Here is a 20706-nt window from a genome sequence, read left to right on the forward strand (position 1 = left end):
ATTTTATGTACAAGAAGTTTAGAAATTTGTATCTTAAACAAATATGTAAAACAAAAAGAAGATTTCTTCTTATGATATTACAGAGCATCATCCACTTCTGTTTTTTTTCTACAAAGATTAACAACATTCACATACAGTGTTCTCATTTCAGAATTACTCTATTGTTGAACTAATTATTTTCATTAATAATATTAATTGTACTACTTTGACACTGTGAGTTATGAAACTGGATTGATGATGTAAGAAATTCAGAGAATATATTTTTTCACATTTACCTTTAAAAGGTACATGTGTTTTCATGAATTATGTATGTAGAAAACTATGTGCATCCTCAGTCTTTGTGATCAGTGTTTTGCATTGTACATTTCCGAGTGCATACAAATTTCCTGCAGCACTGCAGTATCGTCGTATTATACCGCAGCCCCCCGCTCTCCCTGCCTCACTCTCCCTCCCCATATCTCCTCTGTCACTCAGCTAACCTCTAAAGTCTTTCTAGGAAACACTATTTTGCCTCTTTCCATTGTGACAAACTGAATTCCTCTTATGCTTTTCCACTCATCTCCTGTCTTCATTTTTCTCCCCATTCTCTGTCAAATCCTCCACAATCCTGTTAAATATTTCCTTTGTCCTTGGTTCATATTGTTCCAAAGCTACATTTTATTTTATGATTGCCTCTCCCCCCTCTTCATCTCACATGATCTGTGCTCCGAGCTCTGCATTCACTCTCATCTAAATGTACAGTGTACGTGATTATGAGGAGTCAGTGTCTCTCCTTCCCTCCCTGATGCTCCCTCTTCCTAACAGGGGGAGGCACTCATGTGCATGTGCGTGTGATAGTGAGGAGGAGGCACGGGTGATGGAGGCATGGCCATGGGAAGAGCCTGGCCTTGAGGGTGTGAGGAGTGCGACCTGGTGAGAGTGTGCGTGGAGGGGTAGCCAGCAGACTGCGGGGGCATCTGATAGCTCCCTGCGGAGGAGGACCCAGAGGGTGGACTCCCCTGCCCTTGGAGGCTGCTTTTGGGCGGCGCCGGCGGTGCCTGGTTGAGCTGGATGGAGATGTCGCTGGAGGCTTCAGAGGTGCTGCGGCCTCGTTTCGGCTGGGGCCAGGAGGATTCTGGGTGGAGGAACTGTCCGCTGTAGTCGCTGCTCTCGGACAGGCGGGGGCGGTACAGCGCAGGATGGGGGCGGTACATCTCCTCCTCAGCGTAGCGCTTCATAAACAGATAGACTGACATCACCCCGGCCCCCTGAGACAGAGAGTGAGAAGAGGAACAGGAAGAGATGAGGGGGTGATAAGATGCGACAGGGAGAGAAGGATTTAGTTGCGTAAATAAATTGAGTTCAGAGACAAATTTCAAAGACGCAGTAACAAGTGATGGCTGGGGAAATTAGATTAAAAGTGAGTGAAAGGCGAGAAGTGTTAAAAGAAACGTACAAAGTAGAGAGGTGTAAGTGCGTGCTTTTGATTTAGAGAGATGAGAGTGCACTCTAAATTCTTTTAAGCCCATAAAACAGATTGAAAAAGAAAGAAAGGAGACAAGAGTGTGGAGAACAGAGGAGAGGAGAAGAGAGGAGAGGAGAGGAGAGGAGAGGGGAGGGGGTTAGTGTCCACTGCACCACATTAAGAGCAGTACTGCTGATGGTGGGAGAGAGGCAGGAGGAGCTGGGGTGGAAGATGAGCAGAAGATTCATGTGCAAGAAACCTCACCACACGTGGATGCACACATGAACACACACACAAACCACTGATACCTCACCATATCTTCAGAAAACCAATAATCTTACCTCCTTGCACACTCAGCATGCAATACTCAGTGAAAAAAAACCCACTCGTACCACAGAAATGAAAAATATTATCAGTGTGTAGCATATATGCAAACAGACCCAGGGTACAGGCTTCATTTCAATGCTGAACGGGACAAAGTAAGCGCAAGGTCCGTGGGTCCTCCCCCAGGTGATTTTTAGCACTTCATTTCCTGCACTCTAGCGATTTTTTTATGCACTGACATGTGCCTTTTCTGCATCAATATCCGGTGGAATGCCTTTATTTATGTAAAGCAAAACACAAAATTCAGGCACCAGGTGATAATTTAAATGTGAAACTGGAGACCATCCTGTAATGGGATCACACCAGCCATGACACTGATTGGTGACTTTAAGGTCCAGTGTGTGGGAGTTGGGAGGATATATTGGCAGAAGCTGAACATAATATAATAGGAATCTTTTCTTCAGTGTATAATCACATAAAAAATATGCCTCGTTGTGCTTTCGTTATCTCAGAATGAGCTCTTTTATATCGATATCGGGAGCAGGACCTCTTCCGCAGAAATTGCCATGTTGCACCATTATGTTTTCACAGTAGCCCAGAACTGTAGCGTCCATACACAATTTCACATTTACACATCAGCCACAATAGTTAGCAGAACCTCCACAACAAGCAGTGTATAAGAAACACTCATTTGTAATGTGAAAACGCTTTAGTCGGTGCTTCTGCAGTTTCAGATCACCTGGTTCATTTGTGTTGATGAAGAAGAGACCTCTGCGAATAATTTGGCTCTTTGGTAAAAAACCTCCTAAACAATGAACACTGAAGGAATTCTAATTAGGAGAATTGCAATCCTCACCACTAAATGCGACTAACAGCAAAGCCAATCCTTAAACCTGGAACTGGACGTCAATAAGCGATCAGAAAGACACTGGGCCTTTACGTTGAACAGACATTACATTTTGGTTGGAATGAAAATTAGGTTGATGATTTTACAAATGTCTGACTACATTTGGATTTCATGTTGTGTGGACGTTACAGTACGACATTTTGCAGACATTGGGTTTTACTCTCTATACATTTTGACTAAATGTCACTATTTTATTCCTCCACATCAAGGTAATGTTGTCATGAGACATTAGATTTTTGTTACTTAACAACATAACTTAAAACCAACAAACATCATCATCTTATACATCATATTGACATTGGTATTAGACGTCCCGACATTGAATTTTGGTTACCCGCCGTCACAACCTAAATTCAAGGAAATATCAATGTGTCACAGTGTTGGTGGCCAGCTGGGCTATTGACAATGTTGGAGGCAGGACTCGTAGCTGAGAGCCAGATCTGTTATCTGTTTGTGTAGCAAAATATTGACTGTAATGTTGAAACCATTTATATTCCCTTGAAACAGACACACACTCTCTTACTCTCTTTTCTACTATATTTTATCATGCACACACACACACACAGACACAGAGAGCCCAGACTGACCTCTTTGAGTAAGAAGGAAGAGGCAGCGAAGGCGAACGACCAGCCGTAGTGGTAGTTGAAGAACTGCTCGGGCTCCCTGGGTCGGTTCATCACCTCGTCATTAATACTGGAGATGTAGAGCACCAGGCCCACCACCAGACTGAGGCCTGAAACACAACACATTAACAATGACACTGAGTCAGCGAGAGAAAGAGAGAGCAAGGAGGTCATTATAAGCCCATACAGACAGCTGCACCAGTGTGGCGAGGGTTTAAGAGACAGAGAGCGAAAGAGAGAGAGCGATGGCATGAGGAGTGACCACGCCAAGCAATTAGCCTGCAAAATGCTAACATTAATAAAGAGATGGGAGAGAGAACAGAGAGAGTGTGTATGTATCACAATGACAGATAGGGAGATAAAGACTAATGACCTACAGAGATGAAAGAAAAAACGTATTTTTTGCCTTGTAGGAGCAAAACGATGCAGAGCTTATTCACAGAAAAAAAATACTTACTCAATTTTATACGTTTTTGAAAATCTGGCATAAAATATTCTGAAGTAGCATTTACATAGGCATCTGGATAACCTGATTTCTCCTCTGTTGTATATTATGTCTTATTTGTGTGCGTGTTCTTGTGTTTGCTACTTAGTGAGGACCAGAACAAATTTTTAACAGAGTGAGGACATTTTGGCCTGTCCTCACTTCCCCAGAGGCCTGTTTGAGGGTTAAGACTTGGCGCTAGTGTTCGGGTTAGAATTGGGTTTATGTTAGAGTAACGGCTGGGGTTAGGCATTTAGGGAATTCATCACATCAGTGAGTCCTCACAAATGCACATGAGTGTGTGTGCATGTGTGTGTGTGTGTGTCTTGAATTGTCTGTTTAAGTGGCTTCCTTCTTCCCCTGCAGCAACCCTATTTCATGCAAAAGTGAATTACTAAATTGTTTTGCCAAAATTACTTTTGAGAGAAACATAATTTCAAGTAGATTATGTTCAATTCTTATGCCAATTCTTTCCCCAAGTGTTGGCGGTGGTAGTTTTTGTAAGTAAGCAGTTGGGTTTAGACAACATAAGACTTTGGTTTACTTTAACTTTAACTTATCATTATGATGTAAATGCTGACTGCACAATGTAATGGCTATAAAATAATGGCACCGTCAGTGTTTAGATTTGTTTCATATAAGTCTTGCTTTTACTCTGCAATTCTGTCTGTCACCAGGTACAAAAATGGAGGCTCGAATTACAGCACGAAGGAAGTTTGTAAACCACTGCGCAACCCAAACAGGAAGAAGATGGTGCTGTCTTTTTCCCCGCTGCCTATAGGTAGCTATTGCCAAAGAGTATTAATGTCACTTCTGAAGTTATTATTATATATTATATAATCCTAACAAAGTTTATATTAACATTATAGATATATGTAATTTTTGATAATTACTTTAGATGCTATTATTGGACGTTGCATTGCTGGATGTGGCAAAAAAATACATTTTGAATGAACATTTTGTGACTCTGGAGTTACCATTCTAAAAAATAAGCATGTCCTCAAACAACAAATCCATTTATTTAAGTAGACATAATGATCCCAGTCAGAATTTTATCATGTCAAAAAATGCTTGTTGAAACATTTTCTTATTAGGATTAACATTATTCAAGTGGCATACTTTTCTCTCTTAAAACACATTTGCTGTTTTTGATTTGTAGCATATACATGTAATTTCTGTTAGACAGGGTTGGAGCTTTTTTTTTTTACTTCACGTATCCCAAGAGTAAAGTACCTTTATTTTAATTGTCATAGTGTACTGTCATATGTTGATTATTGACTGAGTTTGTACATATATTATTTGGTTCTTCTTGAAAAATTACAACAAAGATGTCTCAAAAAAGAGAGCGATAAGAACTGAAAGGAGGTAAAAATCTGAGAGGCGCTCAGTAAGAAGCTGCATACAGCATACACTGTAAACTTTCCATAAATCATTTCAAAAACGGCTCTCCATGACCCCTTTCTCCCAGAAGCAACACATACAACATTAAAACCCCCTCCTCCGAGAACACTCACTCACTCTCCACTCTGCCGTAGAAATGTTATATGCATGAGATGCAACATATGGCCAACATCGAAGAATCAATATTCAAAGAAAGCTGCATGCTGTAAGCAGCAAATATGAGTATTTTTAGCTCACGCTGCAAAATTCAAATGTACCACAGGGCTGACAGGCAGTTATGTCCTTTACAACAAACGGCCAGTTTAAGAGGCTGTGCTGTTGATTTAAAATTGAAAAGCATGGAAAATGCAGAAACTGTGCTGCTGCCAATCCTGCAGTGGAAGAACATCTTTATCTAAATAAATAACAGCAGGAAATTGCAGGAAACATGCATGCACATGCACACCAAGAGCTGAGGAAGAGAGGATGTGCATGTGGGCGAGATGAAAGGAAGAAGAAGTAAATAATGCCTCTACAAGTAAACATGCATATGCAGGATATCTGTGGGGTAAGAATAACCATGCTTGAACAGCTGTAGCTCCAGACTCTGTTTTTTTTCCACTCTGAATTCTGTAATATTACCCAAAACACCACCCAAACTACAATATTTACCAGACCACTCTGTCTTCACACCATGCTCACATCTCAAACAACACCATATCCACAGTGACTACTGGGAGAATCTACTCTGAATGAGGGTGTGAGTAGGAAGAGGAAGGAGAGTACGAGGGGGGAGAAAATGGAAAGAGCAAAGAAAACTGAGAGGCTGGGTGAACAAGAGAGGAGGGGGAGGCAGAGGGAGGAGGGGGGAGTAGTGTTGAGAGAGAGAGAGAGCGCGGCTTAGTGCAGCAGAATATCTAACCGCTGAAAAGCAATTTGATACACTTGCCCCTTATTATCACCCTATTATCAAAATACCTCATAAAGTAAAACACTGCGACACTTCCAGCACAGGCTATAAACATTACATAACCCCCGTTACATAACACCTATTATTCTGCTGCACCCTTTATCAGCAAGTCCCCGCCACGGCAAAGTCGGGAGCTGTCGCGGCAGCCCACGTTTGATGCTCTTCTGAGCTCTGCGGCACGGTTTCTTTCTCAAACGTGTCAAGTGAAACAGCCTTTGGAGAACATGAGCTCCAGTTTGGCTCCTGACAGTCTTTGCTGCACACTGAGGAGGAGAAACGGGAGCATTACAGCCACCTGCTGTTCAAAAAGGTTAACTACACTGATGCAGAACATGAAGCTGAAAGACCTGCTCATGATGCTGTGCATGAGTGTTGCATGTATTTTTATGTATTGCATGAGTTTTGACATTCTCCAGTTCATACTTTGTCATATAACACCTGCTTGAATCCAAAGTAATGCAAAGTCAGAGCTGCAGGAAACTCTCACCCTGAAAACTAAAACTACTCACCTTCTCTAATGACAGCACACACACCTGCACATGCACCAAAAATAGAGCTGTGACGGAGCGTGTCCATGTGTGACACGGGACACACCAGGCGGCTGTAATCAATCACAGAGTGAATGTGTGCTGACAGCGGGACATGAGTAATGGCTCCCACCTGAGAGGATGAAGAAGATGCCGGACACAAAGGCCAGGATGGTGCGCTGAGGCCGGATGTGTCCGATGTTACTGATGACGAAGGCGGTGAAGACGAAGAGCAGCGAAACCATGGGGAAGGGGGTGGCTGTCCGCACCATCTCTGCAGGGAGGAGAGGTCACTGTGTTAAACAAAGCTGATGTAATGCGTCCGTTAACTGCTGGGAAAGGTGAGTGATAATGTCTGTGGAGCTCAAGAAGTATCAGGTAATACAATCTGAGGCTGTAGAGCGTAGAATAGAAGGTCAGTTATGTGGAGATGTTGTCATCACTAAAATAAGGACATGGGAAACAGACTTTCCTCCTTGCAATGTTCTGCTTTTGACATCGTATGGACACATTTTAACAAGGTTTGGTAATGGGTTCTAATATAAAACATTCGTAGGAAATTGCACCAAAACACAGCAACATGGTTGTAAACCTGTACAATCAAAGAAAAACACCACTGAATTTCAGCTTTTCACTAAAATTAGAGCATTAATAGGCTCTATTGCAAATATATTTATATTAAATACTCAGTTCTTCCTGAATGTGGAAAACCAAACCCAAAATGTTGTATTGTAAAAAAGTCATTATTATTCAAAAACAGCAAACTGATAAAGTGATTGCTGATGATGAACTGACAACTCTTGATGAACGTGTTTTTTCTTACTGCAGAATGAATTTTTGAAATATTGTTTGAAAACTTCTACATAGCAAAGTTTCTTCAGTAAGTATTATTCTGAATTAAATCCTTCAAACCTCCTTTAGAGAAGTATTTTCTGGATCAAAGAACACTTTTAAAAAAACTTTGATTTGGTATTTCAATCTAAGTTTATTTTAACCATGTATATCAGTTTAAAGCGCATGATTGTTAATTAAGATGGTTTTGTTCTACATCACTTCAGTGTATTTAATACATTTGCTGTTGGGAAAAAAGGTTGCACCTAATAAGTATTTCAATCTTTCCATGTGTTGATTATATTCTTGATTAATATTAATTAAGCATCCGTCCCTGTTTCTAAGAGTCAAAGGTAAAGTCTTAGCTCACATTATATTCTGTTAAAATATAAAAATATATTCAGTTTACAGTAGTAATATATTGTTTTATTATCATTGTCGATTTCAACTTGCTCAATAAACACACGACGAAAGACTGTAATATTGCACTCAAGGATTGTTTTTTAGTTAGATGGATGAGAGTGTCAATAGAAAACTGTACTTTAAAATGTACATATTCTTTTTTTCTTAATATTGCCTTTTGTGTTTAATTAAATTATATTTAGTAAATAAAAAAATGTTTGAAATAATTTCCTTTCATTTTTCAATTCAACAAGTTATTTGTTGTAATCTAGCAGTATACAACAGGCAGCAGAACTGGGCAAAATTTGATATCTAGTTATCACAAGTAATATTGTTATTGCAATATACAACCACATCATCAGATTTAACACATTTTTCCTTATAGCATGCAGCCCTACACTGTAAAAAAACATTTAAAAACAGTCAAATGAAAAACATGTAAAAATTACAATTACGAGTAAATTATCATAACTCAAATAAAGTACAAAAGCAAGACATTTACAGAAATTTTCAAGGTTATATGGAGTCATTTTAAAGTCTTTACACTTTTTTCCCTTAAATTATTACGATCAAACACCTTCAATGAAATGATGACACAAAAAGTTTAACAGAAAGACACTGTTTATGTGCAGATTTTTTTCTAAATTATTACGATAAAATGCCTTCAATAAAGTGAAAAATGATCAAATGACTAGCAGCAGTGGCCGCCAAACAATATTAAAATATCCTAATTCAAATAAAATTGAAAGAAATGTTATTATTGGAAATTACTGGATTTGCAGAGGAATCTACAGTGATGTAAAACAGAAAAAGCAGCAAAATGCAACAATTTATCAATTTGTCCTTTAAAAAACTACTCTAAATGATTAATCAATTATCAAAACATTTGATTAATTTCTTTTGATCCAGTACGAGTTGCAGCCCTAATTTTGTGTTCAGGTTTCAGTACCCAGGATCCCTCAGCAGAGGGACTCTGCAGTGACTCTCACGCAGCAGATCACGTGAGGCGTCACACGCCTGTTGTATGTTTTACTCACTGAGGATATTTGCCGTGTTCTCAGTGGTGATCTCGATCTCGGGTTCAGTGAAGTACTCCGATGCAACACATCTCCCGTTTTCTGCTCCTGAGAGGAAACACATCAAACAAAACAAGGAACGCGTTGAGCTTTGTTTTTAGCATCGGAGTCACTGTTGCATGAGGAAACAAAACAAATTTTTAAAAAAGCATGTGGGTCTCTGTGGTCCTGCTCACAGGTAACGATCATGTTCTGTGACAACTATGATTCTGGAGGCCAGGAGCTCGCTTTTCTCCCCTCGCTGCTCTCTCCTGCTGTGTGTGTGTCGCTGTGATGATGAGGATATATGACCACACACACACAGCAGCACTGTTTGAACGTTGTGTCGTCATTCTTTAATTTTTGAGTGTGTTTTTGTGTCTGCTTACCAGCCACGAAGCAAACTCTCCAGAGGCCTGAATGCAGCGCCATCTTCACCTCCATGCTCTGGTTCTGCTGCAGGATGATGCCCTCCACCATAATCAGCCAGTAGTCTGTGGACACGGCCACACCCACCAGCAGCAGCCCGCAGGCCCCGAACACTGTGGACAGGATGGTCAACGCACGGCTGCTGCACGAACTCATCTGGAGGACAGAACAAAAGAGAAAGGGGTGTTAGAGAAGAGGAGGAAATACATGTCAAAACTGCAGAGACACAAATGAAGGTAAATTTGGACGAGGTCGTGGAGGGGGGGTTCACTGAGGGGAACACTGAGACAGACATGTGACGCGCACACATGCAAAAAGCCACTGGCGTCCTTACTGTCTCGCCCTGTTATTGCTAAAGATGAGTTGGCGACACATCCGGTGGCAACCAATCCTGATAAAGGTCAGAGAGGAGCAACAGATGAGGACTTCACACTGAACTTAAACAAAAAACTGAGAGACAGAGACACACACACAGATCAGGACAGGAATGAGAGTGTGACTCACACATGGTCTTTCTGTGACTTAGTTCTGGTTGACTGAGAAAGACTTCACTGCAAATCCTTTGAGCACGCTGTCTGTATGCATTTGTGAGTTTTCGTGCACATGTGTGATTGTTCAGCCACTAGCTTTAATCTGGACCGCTGTTCAGTATCATCAGCTTGAGAAATAGAGAAGAATGTGGAAAACACACAGCGGGGTTGGTGTTTACTCTAATCACCCTCATTTTGTTGAGTTATTCAGCACATTATGCGTTACACTGAGAGGATTATTACCATGATGCAGCTGACCTCATATTTTCTGTTTTAAGAGGTCTCTTTTGTTTTGATCATTTTTTAGATTTTGTTTATGCATATCTTTTATTTAAAGTTTTTTTTTTTTAATTTATGTTAATGCTTCTATGCCAGCTACAGCTGTGGCCCGAAGCACTATGCTGTCAGGTTGTCCATCCTATTCTTATGAACACAAAACTTCAAGAAGGCCTTGAGGGATTTTCTTCTGATTTGGCACAAACGTCCACTTGGACTCAACAATGACCGGATGATGATGATAGATGTTGGTGGTCAAATTTCACTGTGACTTGGTCCATATCATTTTTATGATGTGCAATATCCAAAATGCTGCACCTAAGACTCCAAAACAGGAATCCATAAACCAATGAGTGGCATCACGATAGCTACATCCTCCATTATTTTTACAGTCCAGAGTCAAACAGTGAGGCAGATGATTCTCTTTAACTAGAAAATGTAGCACCTCTAACATATCATATCTGGAGAGGAAAGAGTGGTTTGATACAATATTAAAATAGAAATATGTGGATATAATAAAGCGTAAGAAAACTTCTCGCATACTTTTTGCAATTTTTTTTGGTCTACAGTCAAGTCAATATCTTGCTTCCAATTGAGTTTTTCATCTACAAGAACACCTAAAAAAGTTTTTGGCCCAGGATTGTAGCATCTCTCAGTTGTTTTTGTATCAGTGCGTGTGTGCTGTGAATATCACATTGTATCTCAGACAGTGCAGCCCATTAAAGCACACTTCAGTCACTTTAAATGAGATGTGACATTGTAATAACTAGCTGGAAGAGCCCAATTATGGGTACGCAGCGATGCACCTGCTCTGCAACAAGGAGTAAACACACACTGACACTCAATCGTCCGCCATTCAAAACTGCAGCAGTGGCCTGATGTGCACCGAGAAAACTTTTCCAGAATAATTACATACTCTGCTGTGTGCAGCCTGAACTGTGGACAAGAGGCCCTTACTGTCAAAAAATAATTGATAAATAATTGATATTAGTTGTAACTCAAAGTGTTTTTACTCCTCTCCTGTCCAGAGTACTCGAGCTCTTGTTCTTACAGTCGCTGACAGGAGTGAAATCAGCCATGCGCTTGTGCTGATGTAACACATATGCTGCTGCAAGGTTTGAAAAGACGTGTGTTTGAGCTTTTCTCCTCACATCACTGCTGTGCTGAGCTGTTTTTTTACATACTCGTGTCCTGCCTTTTTGACTACCATTAATGCAACGTTCACCACATTCGTTTGCATAATTTCTTTTTGCATTATTATCTGTAAATCACTAAAAAAAGCACAAAAATCCAAATTATTATACATAACAGACTTTGAACTTCCATACTTTATCACTGCATTGTGGTGTGAACTATTTGCATACAAAAGTGCAGTAAAATACATAATGTTTAGGCTGACTAATTGACCGTTTATCGGGCACTGAAGACGGCTTTGATGACAGAGAAATGAATGCAAAATTAATGACTTAAACATGAGAACCACTTTATTCTTCCTCTACTCTTTCTTTGCATGACAAACCTTTGAGTCTTTGAAGAGCAGAGTTACAATAGGGACAGCCATTCTGCTGGGAAATAAACTCTTAAAGATTAAGCTTGGCCTCATCTTATCTCGACAGCCATTGTGCGAGACGTGACCATTATAGAAGTTGCTTCAGATTCTGTGCAGCAGCGGGGATGAATAGAGCTTCTTTTGTGAGCGAAGCGTTTGTGTAAGAACAGAAGCAGCTGATGGTAACGGGTACGCGTCACAGAAAAACCCTCTGAGAAATGACATGTAAGGGCATGATGAGGCTGAAAGAAGCGCAGAGTGAGTTACTGACTGGACAGACAGATGTGAGGGGAACGTATGACCAACGACAATCCAGTCCTCAGATTAGAGATGAAAAACAAAAAACCAAAAAACAGATTATCAGACACAAGGTCACGACTAATTCTTAAAGGTGAAGTCTTAAAGGAACAGTGTGTAAGATTTAGGGGATTTACTGGCATCTTGTGGTTAGGATCGCAGATTGCAACTAGCTGAAACTTCTCCAGGTTACATCACTTTATGTGTTTTTTTCATTTTTTTTTGATAACTTAAGATCCAGACATTCAGGTTGTTTTGTTTTTTCACTGGAAGCCAAATTATCTGCAGAGGTCTCTACTACTAAATAAACAAATCCTGTAATTTGAACTTGCAGAAACACAAATTAAAGCCATTTCACATTAGAAATCTGTGTTTTTAAATGGTGTTCAGCTCACTGCTGACTACAGTGGCCGACACAAACACACGGGTCGCCCTGTCCAGAGCCAGTGTTAGGTTTGTCTGTTCTGGGCTCCTGTAGAAACATGGCGGTACATCATGGTGATCTTCCTAAAGGAGGACCTGCTCCCTGTGCAGATAAAAACAGCTCATTTAAATGTAACATACACATAATGATTCTTATTTTTTCAGGTAATTATATAATACATTTGTGTCTGCATTTTGTGTCTAGCTACCTATAAGAGGCTCTGTCAAGATTTGACTTTTTATCCAGTTTTCGCGTTATACACCGTATCTTATTGGTTTACTTTTAAACCTTAGTCTTTTTAACTATGTACTTTAACTGGATGAAGGATTTTAGTAATCGGACTTTGATTTTAACTTGTTTTATGGATTTGCCTCTACTGACCACTAACGGAGTGTCAAACAAAATCTGTTTCTAACAGTATCCTGTTACCGACCACTGGATCACTGGATCACCACCACCGGAGAGTCGCAGCCAAACCGGAGTCCTCGGCTGCCTCCACCGCACCGCGGCCCTGGTCTGGTTTCTCGGCCTGCTCCCCCTACAATCATCATCTGGGACTCCATCATCAGACGCGTGAAAACACAATCCTCCACCACTATGTGCTTCTGCAGCGCCACCGTTAACGATTTAGCCTAGCTGCCGAAATCCGTGGCGCACGAGATGCACGCTCATCGGTGGGAACGAAGGGAATCTTACGCACGTGATGGTCTCCATCTAAGTCTTGGGGTGCGTGAAAGCTTTCCTCCAACATAAACTTCACCATCTTACACCATTTAGATATTCAGCATGTTGCAAACAACCTTTGCGTCATCAACGTCATCATCCACAGCATCACGTGACTGACTACCGACCTCACGTGACCCAGGTGCACTCTCCACTCCCCTGCATAGCACCACCAGCTCCCCCTGCAGTAAAGCAACATCCAGTGACTGTTTAATAATCCCTGTCATGATGGCCAGCAGACAAAATATAAAAAGATCTTTTTGTGTGTTTTTTTTTTGTGTAAACAAATTTTAACCTCAGACCTGCATAATACACACACAAACTACCAGGTCAGGCAGAAAAGGAGGAGGTACAGCGACCATCCTCTCAGCTTCACTGGGTTTTTAACACCTTATATTTGATGATTACATGTATTTTGAATATCATTCCTTTGTTTTCAGCAGCTCTTCAATACTGTGCATGTGTCTCTACAGGCCACCATAACAATGCCCTTCTTCAAATTTCAAATTTTTCAGATCTTCTATCAATTCTCCACACCAATTACAACAGGGTTATTATTTTAGGTTATTTTAATTTGCACGTAGAGGATCAATCAGACGTTTTAAGCCTTGGAATTTTTAAATTTGCTTAATTGCATGACACAAACACCACACATAACAAAGGCCAGTACTTCTGGCCTGTCTGCACACATATCTTCAGTTGTGGAAGTGGGCATCTCCCATCATTTCTGTGTCTTTTTTACTGTCAGTTCTTTTATACAACAGGATATTTCAGAGCAAACTGTCAGGAAACACTACCTTACTGCCAAAGTTGCTGCAAATTTTATTGAGCTTTTAAGTGACACTCCTGCAGACTTTTTACCCTCCTCCCGTGATTTTATTGCGGACAGTTTTCACAATAAACTTAGATCAACCATTGATACAGTGGCCCCTTTAAAATTGAAAAAAGTCTCTACAAAGACAACACCTCCCTGGAGGAATGCAGAAATTTAAAAAATTAAAGAGAAATTATCGAGTAGCAGAGAGGAAATGGAGAAAGAATAAATTAACAATCAATTATCAGATTTTCCGTGACAAACTGATTATCTACAACAAAGCAATTAAACAAGCAAGACAAGCACACTTCTCAAAACTGATAAATGATAACCGGAACAACCTGAAAATACTCTTCTCAACTATTGATCGTTTAATTAACTCTAATTTTATTAAGTCTAGTAGTACGTCAACTGTCCACTGTCAAATGTCGTATGTCAAACACGAGGGAAGTTTGTCCTGGTTGATGCTGATATGCTGGATAAAGTTGTCTCACAATTAAAACCAGCAACCTGCTTTTTAGATCCCATTCCCACATCCTTTTTAAAAAGTGATTATAGCTTTTTAGATGAAAATGTTCTTAATATTGTAAACTAATCTCTTCAGACGGGTGTTTTCCCAAATGCTTTTAAGCCCTGTCTAAAGAGAAACAGTTTTGATCCCTCAGTTTTTAATAACTACAGACCAGTGTCCAATCTGCCATTTTTAAGTAAAATTTTAGAGAAACTTGTTTTTAATCAATTAAACGATTTTATAAACACCCACAATATGTATGAAAAATATCAATCTGGCGTTTGAGTAAATCACAGCGCTGAGACAGCACTGGTCAAAGTTGTGAATGACCTCAGGTCAAATATGGACATGAAAAAAGTTTCCGTATTTGTCCTACTTGATTTAAGTGCTGCCTTTAATACTGTAAATCACTTCATTCTTTTAGATAGACTTCAAAATTTGATTGGCATCTCTTGTACTGTTTTTAACTGGTTTCAATCTTACCTCACTGATAGACAATTTTATGTTACTATGGAAGAGCACTCATCAAGAAGCTATAAAAATGATTACGGAGTTCCTCAAGGCTCAATTTTAGGTCCGATACCTTTTAATGTTGTCATGATACCACTTGGATGGTATCATGACATGACTGCATGGCATACACTTCAATAGTTATGCTGATGATACACAGTTGCACGTTGCCGTGTCTCCTGATGACTCAGGGCCAGTTTTTGCCCTTTTTAACTGAATTTTAGATATCAAGTCATGGATGTCAGTAAACGTCCTTCAGCTCAACCAGGACAAAAATGAGATCTCAATTATTGGTCCTGAAGCTCAGAGAGAGAAAGTGATTTTAAAACTAAAGACATCATCACTGACACCCGGTAAACAAGTAAAAAACCTCAGAGTTATCTGAATCGGCTCCTACCTCTGAACCCTAAATTTTGGATTTAATGTATAAAGCATTTTGTGTTACAGTTCATCTGTATGCAAAGTGCTATACAAATAAAGTCTGACTGATTGATTGATTGAAAGAAAACATACATATTATATTTAATTTCTGCGAATACATACAAACTTTAAGTTTCACACCAAAGTTTCTTTAATCAGAGGTTGTGGTTCATACAACAGGCCCAGAAGTGGTCACTACTGCTGCTGACACTTGGTGGACAAGAGTTTGGGCCAGTGTGATTGAGAGAGTTCAAGGTAAGTCTCCCAAAAATCAAAAACAAATCAGTGGAATTACATGAAATAACTGGAGGCACAGAAGAGGGAAGATGAGCAGGAAAGAGTCGGGCTCAGAGATGAACAATCACACCTTCCAGCAGTTGGAGGACGTGCCAAAGTGGTCAGGAATGAGTGAGAATCAATCGGAGTTGCAACCCAGCAGAAATGAGTGGATGCGCCTGAGTGGCTCTTCTAGACTTGTTCAGCACCACGGACAGCACCCTCATCTCTCATAGACCGCATGAAAAACATCCTGATGCATTTAGACACAAACGAAGGGAACACATTTAACGCCCATGTATTGTGCACACATCTTGCCCCCAAAAAATCCTCTAAATAGCTGTTGCAAATTTGTAAAAGCAGCTATTGTAGATTTGGAATTGACAGGAAAAAAATCCCAGTTAGATTTGTGATAACAATCCCGTTTTAGCACTGAGAGACAGGCCCCTCAGCTCCCTCACCCAGAAAGTAATGAGCCAATTGAATTGGTTAGATAGGAGCCACAAGGGGGACAAAAGGTTTAATTCTCTCTAATCTGTCACAATCTGCAGACTGACATCACCTCGAAGCCTCACTGGGGAGAAGGAGAAAGAGGGAGTGATGGGTAAGAAGAGGAGATGTGCAGAAAGAGAGGAGGATTTTTTGGGTACATGCTGCAGATATAGGTTAACACAGGGAAAGACCTTGGCCCAAAAAATGCAAGGAGTACCCAACATGGACGCGCATGTACGACGGGGATGCGCCTACACCTGTGCTAAACTGACCAACCTTGACGTCTCAAAAATCAACCCGAGGAGAACTCAAATGACTTCATAAACGCACATATCGTGACTCAAATGGTGCTCATGATCTCTCGGGGCTGCGCACTCCACACAGCATTTTCACGCAGCCGTTAAACATCATTTTCTGTAAAACTGCATGCATGCAAAGCGCGATCTGGACCCCGGTCCAGGGCTTACTGAGGCAGTGATGTGCGCATAGGATTGTTTAGAAACCCTCCTCCTCCTCCTCCTCCTCCTCCTCTTCTACTGTCTGTCACACACACTCACACGCGGAGTTTGGAGATGATAAACACAGAGCAGGGAACATGTGAGCCACTCACACACACGCGCGCGTACTTAGGATGAAATGAGGAGTAGAAATAAAAAGCTGCAGGTTCAACTGTGATTTCTTAAATGACAAACATGAGCGACTGTCTTCACGCGAGCACGAGGTTATGAATGCTTTTCACAGCTGTCATCACACAACACACACACACACACACACACACACACATCTTTACATGGTGGTTTGGAAAAGGCGTCATCGTCACAATTACAAGAAACACAAGTTTGGGTTTTTTTTTTTTTAAAAAAGGGGAGAAAATATACTCACCCTGCCACGAGAGTCGTGCGCACACGTCAGTAGCCAAGAAACCTCACACCAGGGAGGCTTGGTGGATTTTGGTCCTCCTCTTTTTCTCCTTCTTCTTCCTCTCTCGCTCTCTCTGTTCTGTGTGTTTTCCCTTAAGCCCCCTTACCCATCCTCTAAATCTCTCACTCTCTCTTTCAGTCAATCTGTCCCAGGCACTGCGGTGGATTGGTTCAGCGAGCTACTTTGGCTACAAAAGAGACATAGAGGGAGCAGGAGGGAGAGAAGTGATGGAGAGAGAGAGAGAGAGAGCGAGAGAGAGAGAGAGAGCGCGAGAGAGAGCGAGAGAGAGGGAGGGAGAGAGAGAAGGGGAGGGAGGTCGTGTTAAAGTACCATTTCTCCTCTTATCATACATATATCCTTTTTAAAACGTGTCTGTCTATGCAGTGGTACAGTTATAGCCTTTCTCGTTGCATAATGTAGTGTAGTGTATGCCGTTTAATATAAAAGGTGTTGTTTAGTCTACACACCGTATAGTAATGTGCAAACACATGTTTAAAAATCTGTTTTATGGGTTTTATTATGACATTTTCATTTTTAATTTTTTTTTTCTTGTGTCCATTTGTCCTCAAAATCAGATAGGGAGGACTTGATGATAATTTGGTGCATAACATTTATGTTTTATTACATACTGGTATTGTTTTATTCCTAGGTTATGTATTTTTATTTATTGTATTATTTATAGGTTTTAAGCACTGACAGAGAGCCAGGATTTAATGCATTTCATTTGACTGTGCGTGCACTGTATTTTTTTTATGTATATGACACTTGAACTTGAACTTAGGGCAAATATAAAGACATAATATATGATGAGGTAATATAAAACAAAATGTTTCCTTATCCGCTTTGAGGGTCTAATGACAGGGGGATGTAAAGCCCTCTGAGTCACAATGTGTTTTGTGATATTAGGCTTTACAGATGAAATTGAAATTAGTATTGGTAGAGCACTTTGAGGCTATTTTGTGATCGTGCTATAATGAATTTTGATTCAACCCGATAAGTCTGTAAAACACTTTTGGTTGCCTATGGGTATAAAATGTTATATAAATACATGTGCCTTGTTTACAATTAAGAAAATTTACAAAAGTGCTGACCAGGATGACTGACAGAAATCATGCCCAGGGACCAATCTGGGGGGATTTTTGAAGTTATATCAAAGAGCTATATAGCTATATAGTTATAGTCTAAAAACCCTGAAATATGATTGTTATTCCGTCAAAGTCTACCTTTTTCATTTCTATTCTAGCTATTTATTTTGTTTTCAATTATTTTTTCATTTTTTATTTTGGGGTGGGGGTTGACTTGTGTTGTGCCCTCTCTACTGATCTCCTTTATTCTGTATTTTGTAGACATTTTATTGTTATTGTAGCCAAAGAAATGTCTCATTTGATATGTTAACCTGTCATGTACCAACCCATTAAAAATCAATATAAAAATATTAAAATCACAACAACAAAAAAACATTTACAGAAGAATATGCATTTGTGAGAATATGTAAATATATGAAGTTATTAAAGGGGCTGCTTTCAAAAGTGTACAGTTGTGCGGGAATGTGCAAATGACTGTGCAGGGGATTTAAAAGTTCAAATGATTGTGGGTTGTTACTGTACATTTAAATTTGTACATTTTGTCTTATTATTTTTAGCTTGTCACTTATGTGTCGAACACAAAATTTAACTCACTTGTATGAAAGGTGCTCTACAAATGAAGTTTGACTTATTACAACTTTTTTGCCTGTTTTTCCCCATTTTTATTTATTATTTATTATATTCTGTCATATTATTCTTTAATATTCATTTTATGTCAGCATTATTTTGCAATAATTATTATTTTTAAATGTTTTTGACATGCTTTTTGCACGACTGTCCTTAATTATGATCATAACGATGATGTAAATTAATGTAATTTCTGTGAAATCCAGTTTACAAAAATGAGAAATACCCCGCATCACGTATCAAAGATGGTAGATCACCATCATTCTTGTAGCTTTATCTCATTCACAGTCTTGTCAGACACTTTGACTTAAACCCACATAATGGGAGCGAATGGATGCCGTTAAACTGCACAGCTACTGTAGTAACCTCTCTCTCCCTCTCTTTCTTTCTCTCTTCATCCCTCTCCTCCTCTTCCTCTTGCCCCCCTCCTACTTTGTCTCCCGTGGTCCATGTCCCTTGCTCTATTTTTAGCCAACTGGTGGAGGAATCCTATATTTTTAGTAACGATATCAATAGTCTACAGCACACTCTGACCTCAGGGCAGGAGAGAGGGAGGGAGAGAGGAAGAGGAGGGGTGAGAATGAGAGATCGAGGCAAGATAGAAAGAGAACAGCGAGAGATAGAGGAAGAGGAGGCAGCAGCGGTGAAGAAGAGGGATGATATCATGTCAGAGTGACAGTGAGTGATGCTCTGCACACACGACTCCGACCGCAGAGCGCAGGAGGTTCAGTTACAAGAAGGCAGATACTGTCAAGGTTGGAGTAAAGGTTGTGGTGAAGGAATTTAAAATCAGGCAGTCAACATCAAACAAAGCTAGTAGGATTGATCTTTTTTTAGGAAGGTGGCATTAGGTGTTTTATTTTCTTAAAACCCTTTAAAACCTGAGCAATTTCTGTCAAAAAACGTGAAAAATGCAATAAGCAACAAAAGATATGACCCAAAATTAGAAGAAAGTACAAGAAAATTACTTAAGTTATTTTTAAAAAAACAAAAAAAAGGGAAAGAAAGTTCAAACAAAAAAACATATAAATGACCTGGTGGAGCTATTAAGAAATTATAATAATTCTGTAACATAATTTTAAATATACAATTATGATCATTAGAAATACGTTTTTTTTTTAAAATTTTTTCTTCCTAGATGTTTTTCCCTAGCTTTATAAAAACAATTTCTAAATCTACTAATTTCTTGCACTTTGCACTTGCAAAGTTGCTCCGTGCCTTTTTTCCAAGTTTCAAAGGGTCAAAATACCTAATTTAACTACCTAACTCCTTCACCACTATATCGTAGGTTAAACAAACTATAAAAGAGGCTAATCTGCCGCTATACAAAACGTCTAAATTAATTTAGTCATCACAAGAATCAATATGAAACCATTAAAACATAAAGGTTACATTTCTTGACATGATTTGTGACATATTTTAGAATTATGGCAACAAAGAACATCATTTTAGCTTTAAAATTCGGGATGCATTTTTTTTTGGTGTGAAAATTGTCAAATTAAAATGTGGAAAAACTCTGTCAGAGAGCGTGAAACAGGTCGGACTATTGATGCAAAGGCCGGGAAAAGATAAGACATGACACTTGTGTTAGAAGACAACATTTTGAGGGGGTGTATCAAAGAGTTAACAGCAACAAGAATACAATCTGACAAGATTTACAGAGAAGGACATAAACAGTGCATTAAAGCGTTTACAGTGCAGCGCTCACAGAAAGGACCAACAGAGAAGAAGAGAGATGAAGGGCAGATAGAGAGGAGGAGAGCGAGGCAGAGAGGGAGATGGGAAGTTGATGAGATTTTAATGTGAAGGTCAACTTGTTATAACTCAGATCTCTTTGGGGATATTAGTCCCATCATGATGCTGGAGGGGCTGGAG

At 39.8% G+C, this 20706-nt stretch overlaps 1 protein-coding gene across 1 annotated transcript; it reads right to left on the reverse strand.

Moving 5' to 3' along the window:
* Positions 1 to 324: 324 nt before the first annotated feature.
* cacng7b (calcium channel, voltage-dependent, gamma subunit 7b) lies at positions 325 to 17311 on the reverse strand. Its single transcript, XM_042490342.1, has 6 exons — positions 17081 to 17311; positions 9337 to 9532; positions 8930 to 9016; positions 6793 to 6933; positions 3263 to 3408; positions 325 to 1247 (listed from the first exon to the last, which is right to left on the reverse strand). The coding sequence occupies exons 2-6, from the start codon at positions 9530 to 9532 to the stop codon at positions 798 to 800; spliced, it is 1020 nt and encodes a 339-aa protein (XP_042346276.1). The 5' UTR covers positions 17081 to 17311; the 3' UTR covers positions 325 to 797.
* Positions 17312 to 20706: the final 3395 nt, after the last annotated feature.

Source organism: Plectropomus leopardus, chromosome 7 (genome assembly GCF_008729295.1).
Source record: "Plectropomus leopardus isolate mb chromosome 7, YSFRI_Pleo_2.0, whole genome shotgun sequence".
In the NCBI taxonomy this organism is placed as follows: domain Eukaryota; kingdom Metazoa; phylum Chordata; class Actinopteri; order Perciformes; family Serranidae; genus Plectropomus; species Plectropomus leopardus.

Bases quoted from the DNA above. Each gene is read 5' to 3' on its own strand.
- cacng7b (XM_042490342.1), bottom strand. From the start codon at position 9,532: ATGAGTTCGTGCAGCAGCCGTGCGTTGACCATCCTGTCCACAGTGTTC. The intron at 9,017-9,336 runs GTAAGCAGACAC...GTTTCCTCTCAG, and splicing joins GAGAGTTTGCTTCGTGGCTG to GAGCAGAAAACGGGAGATGT. The intron at 6,934-8,929 runs GTGAGTAAAACA...TCCTCCCTGCAG, and splicing joins GAACACGGCAAATATCCTCA to AGATGGTGCGGACAGCCACC.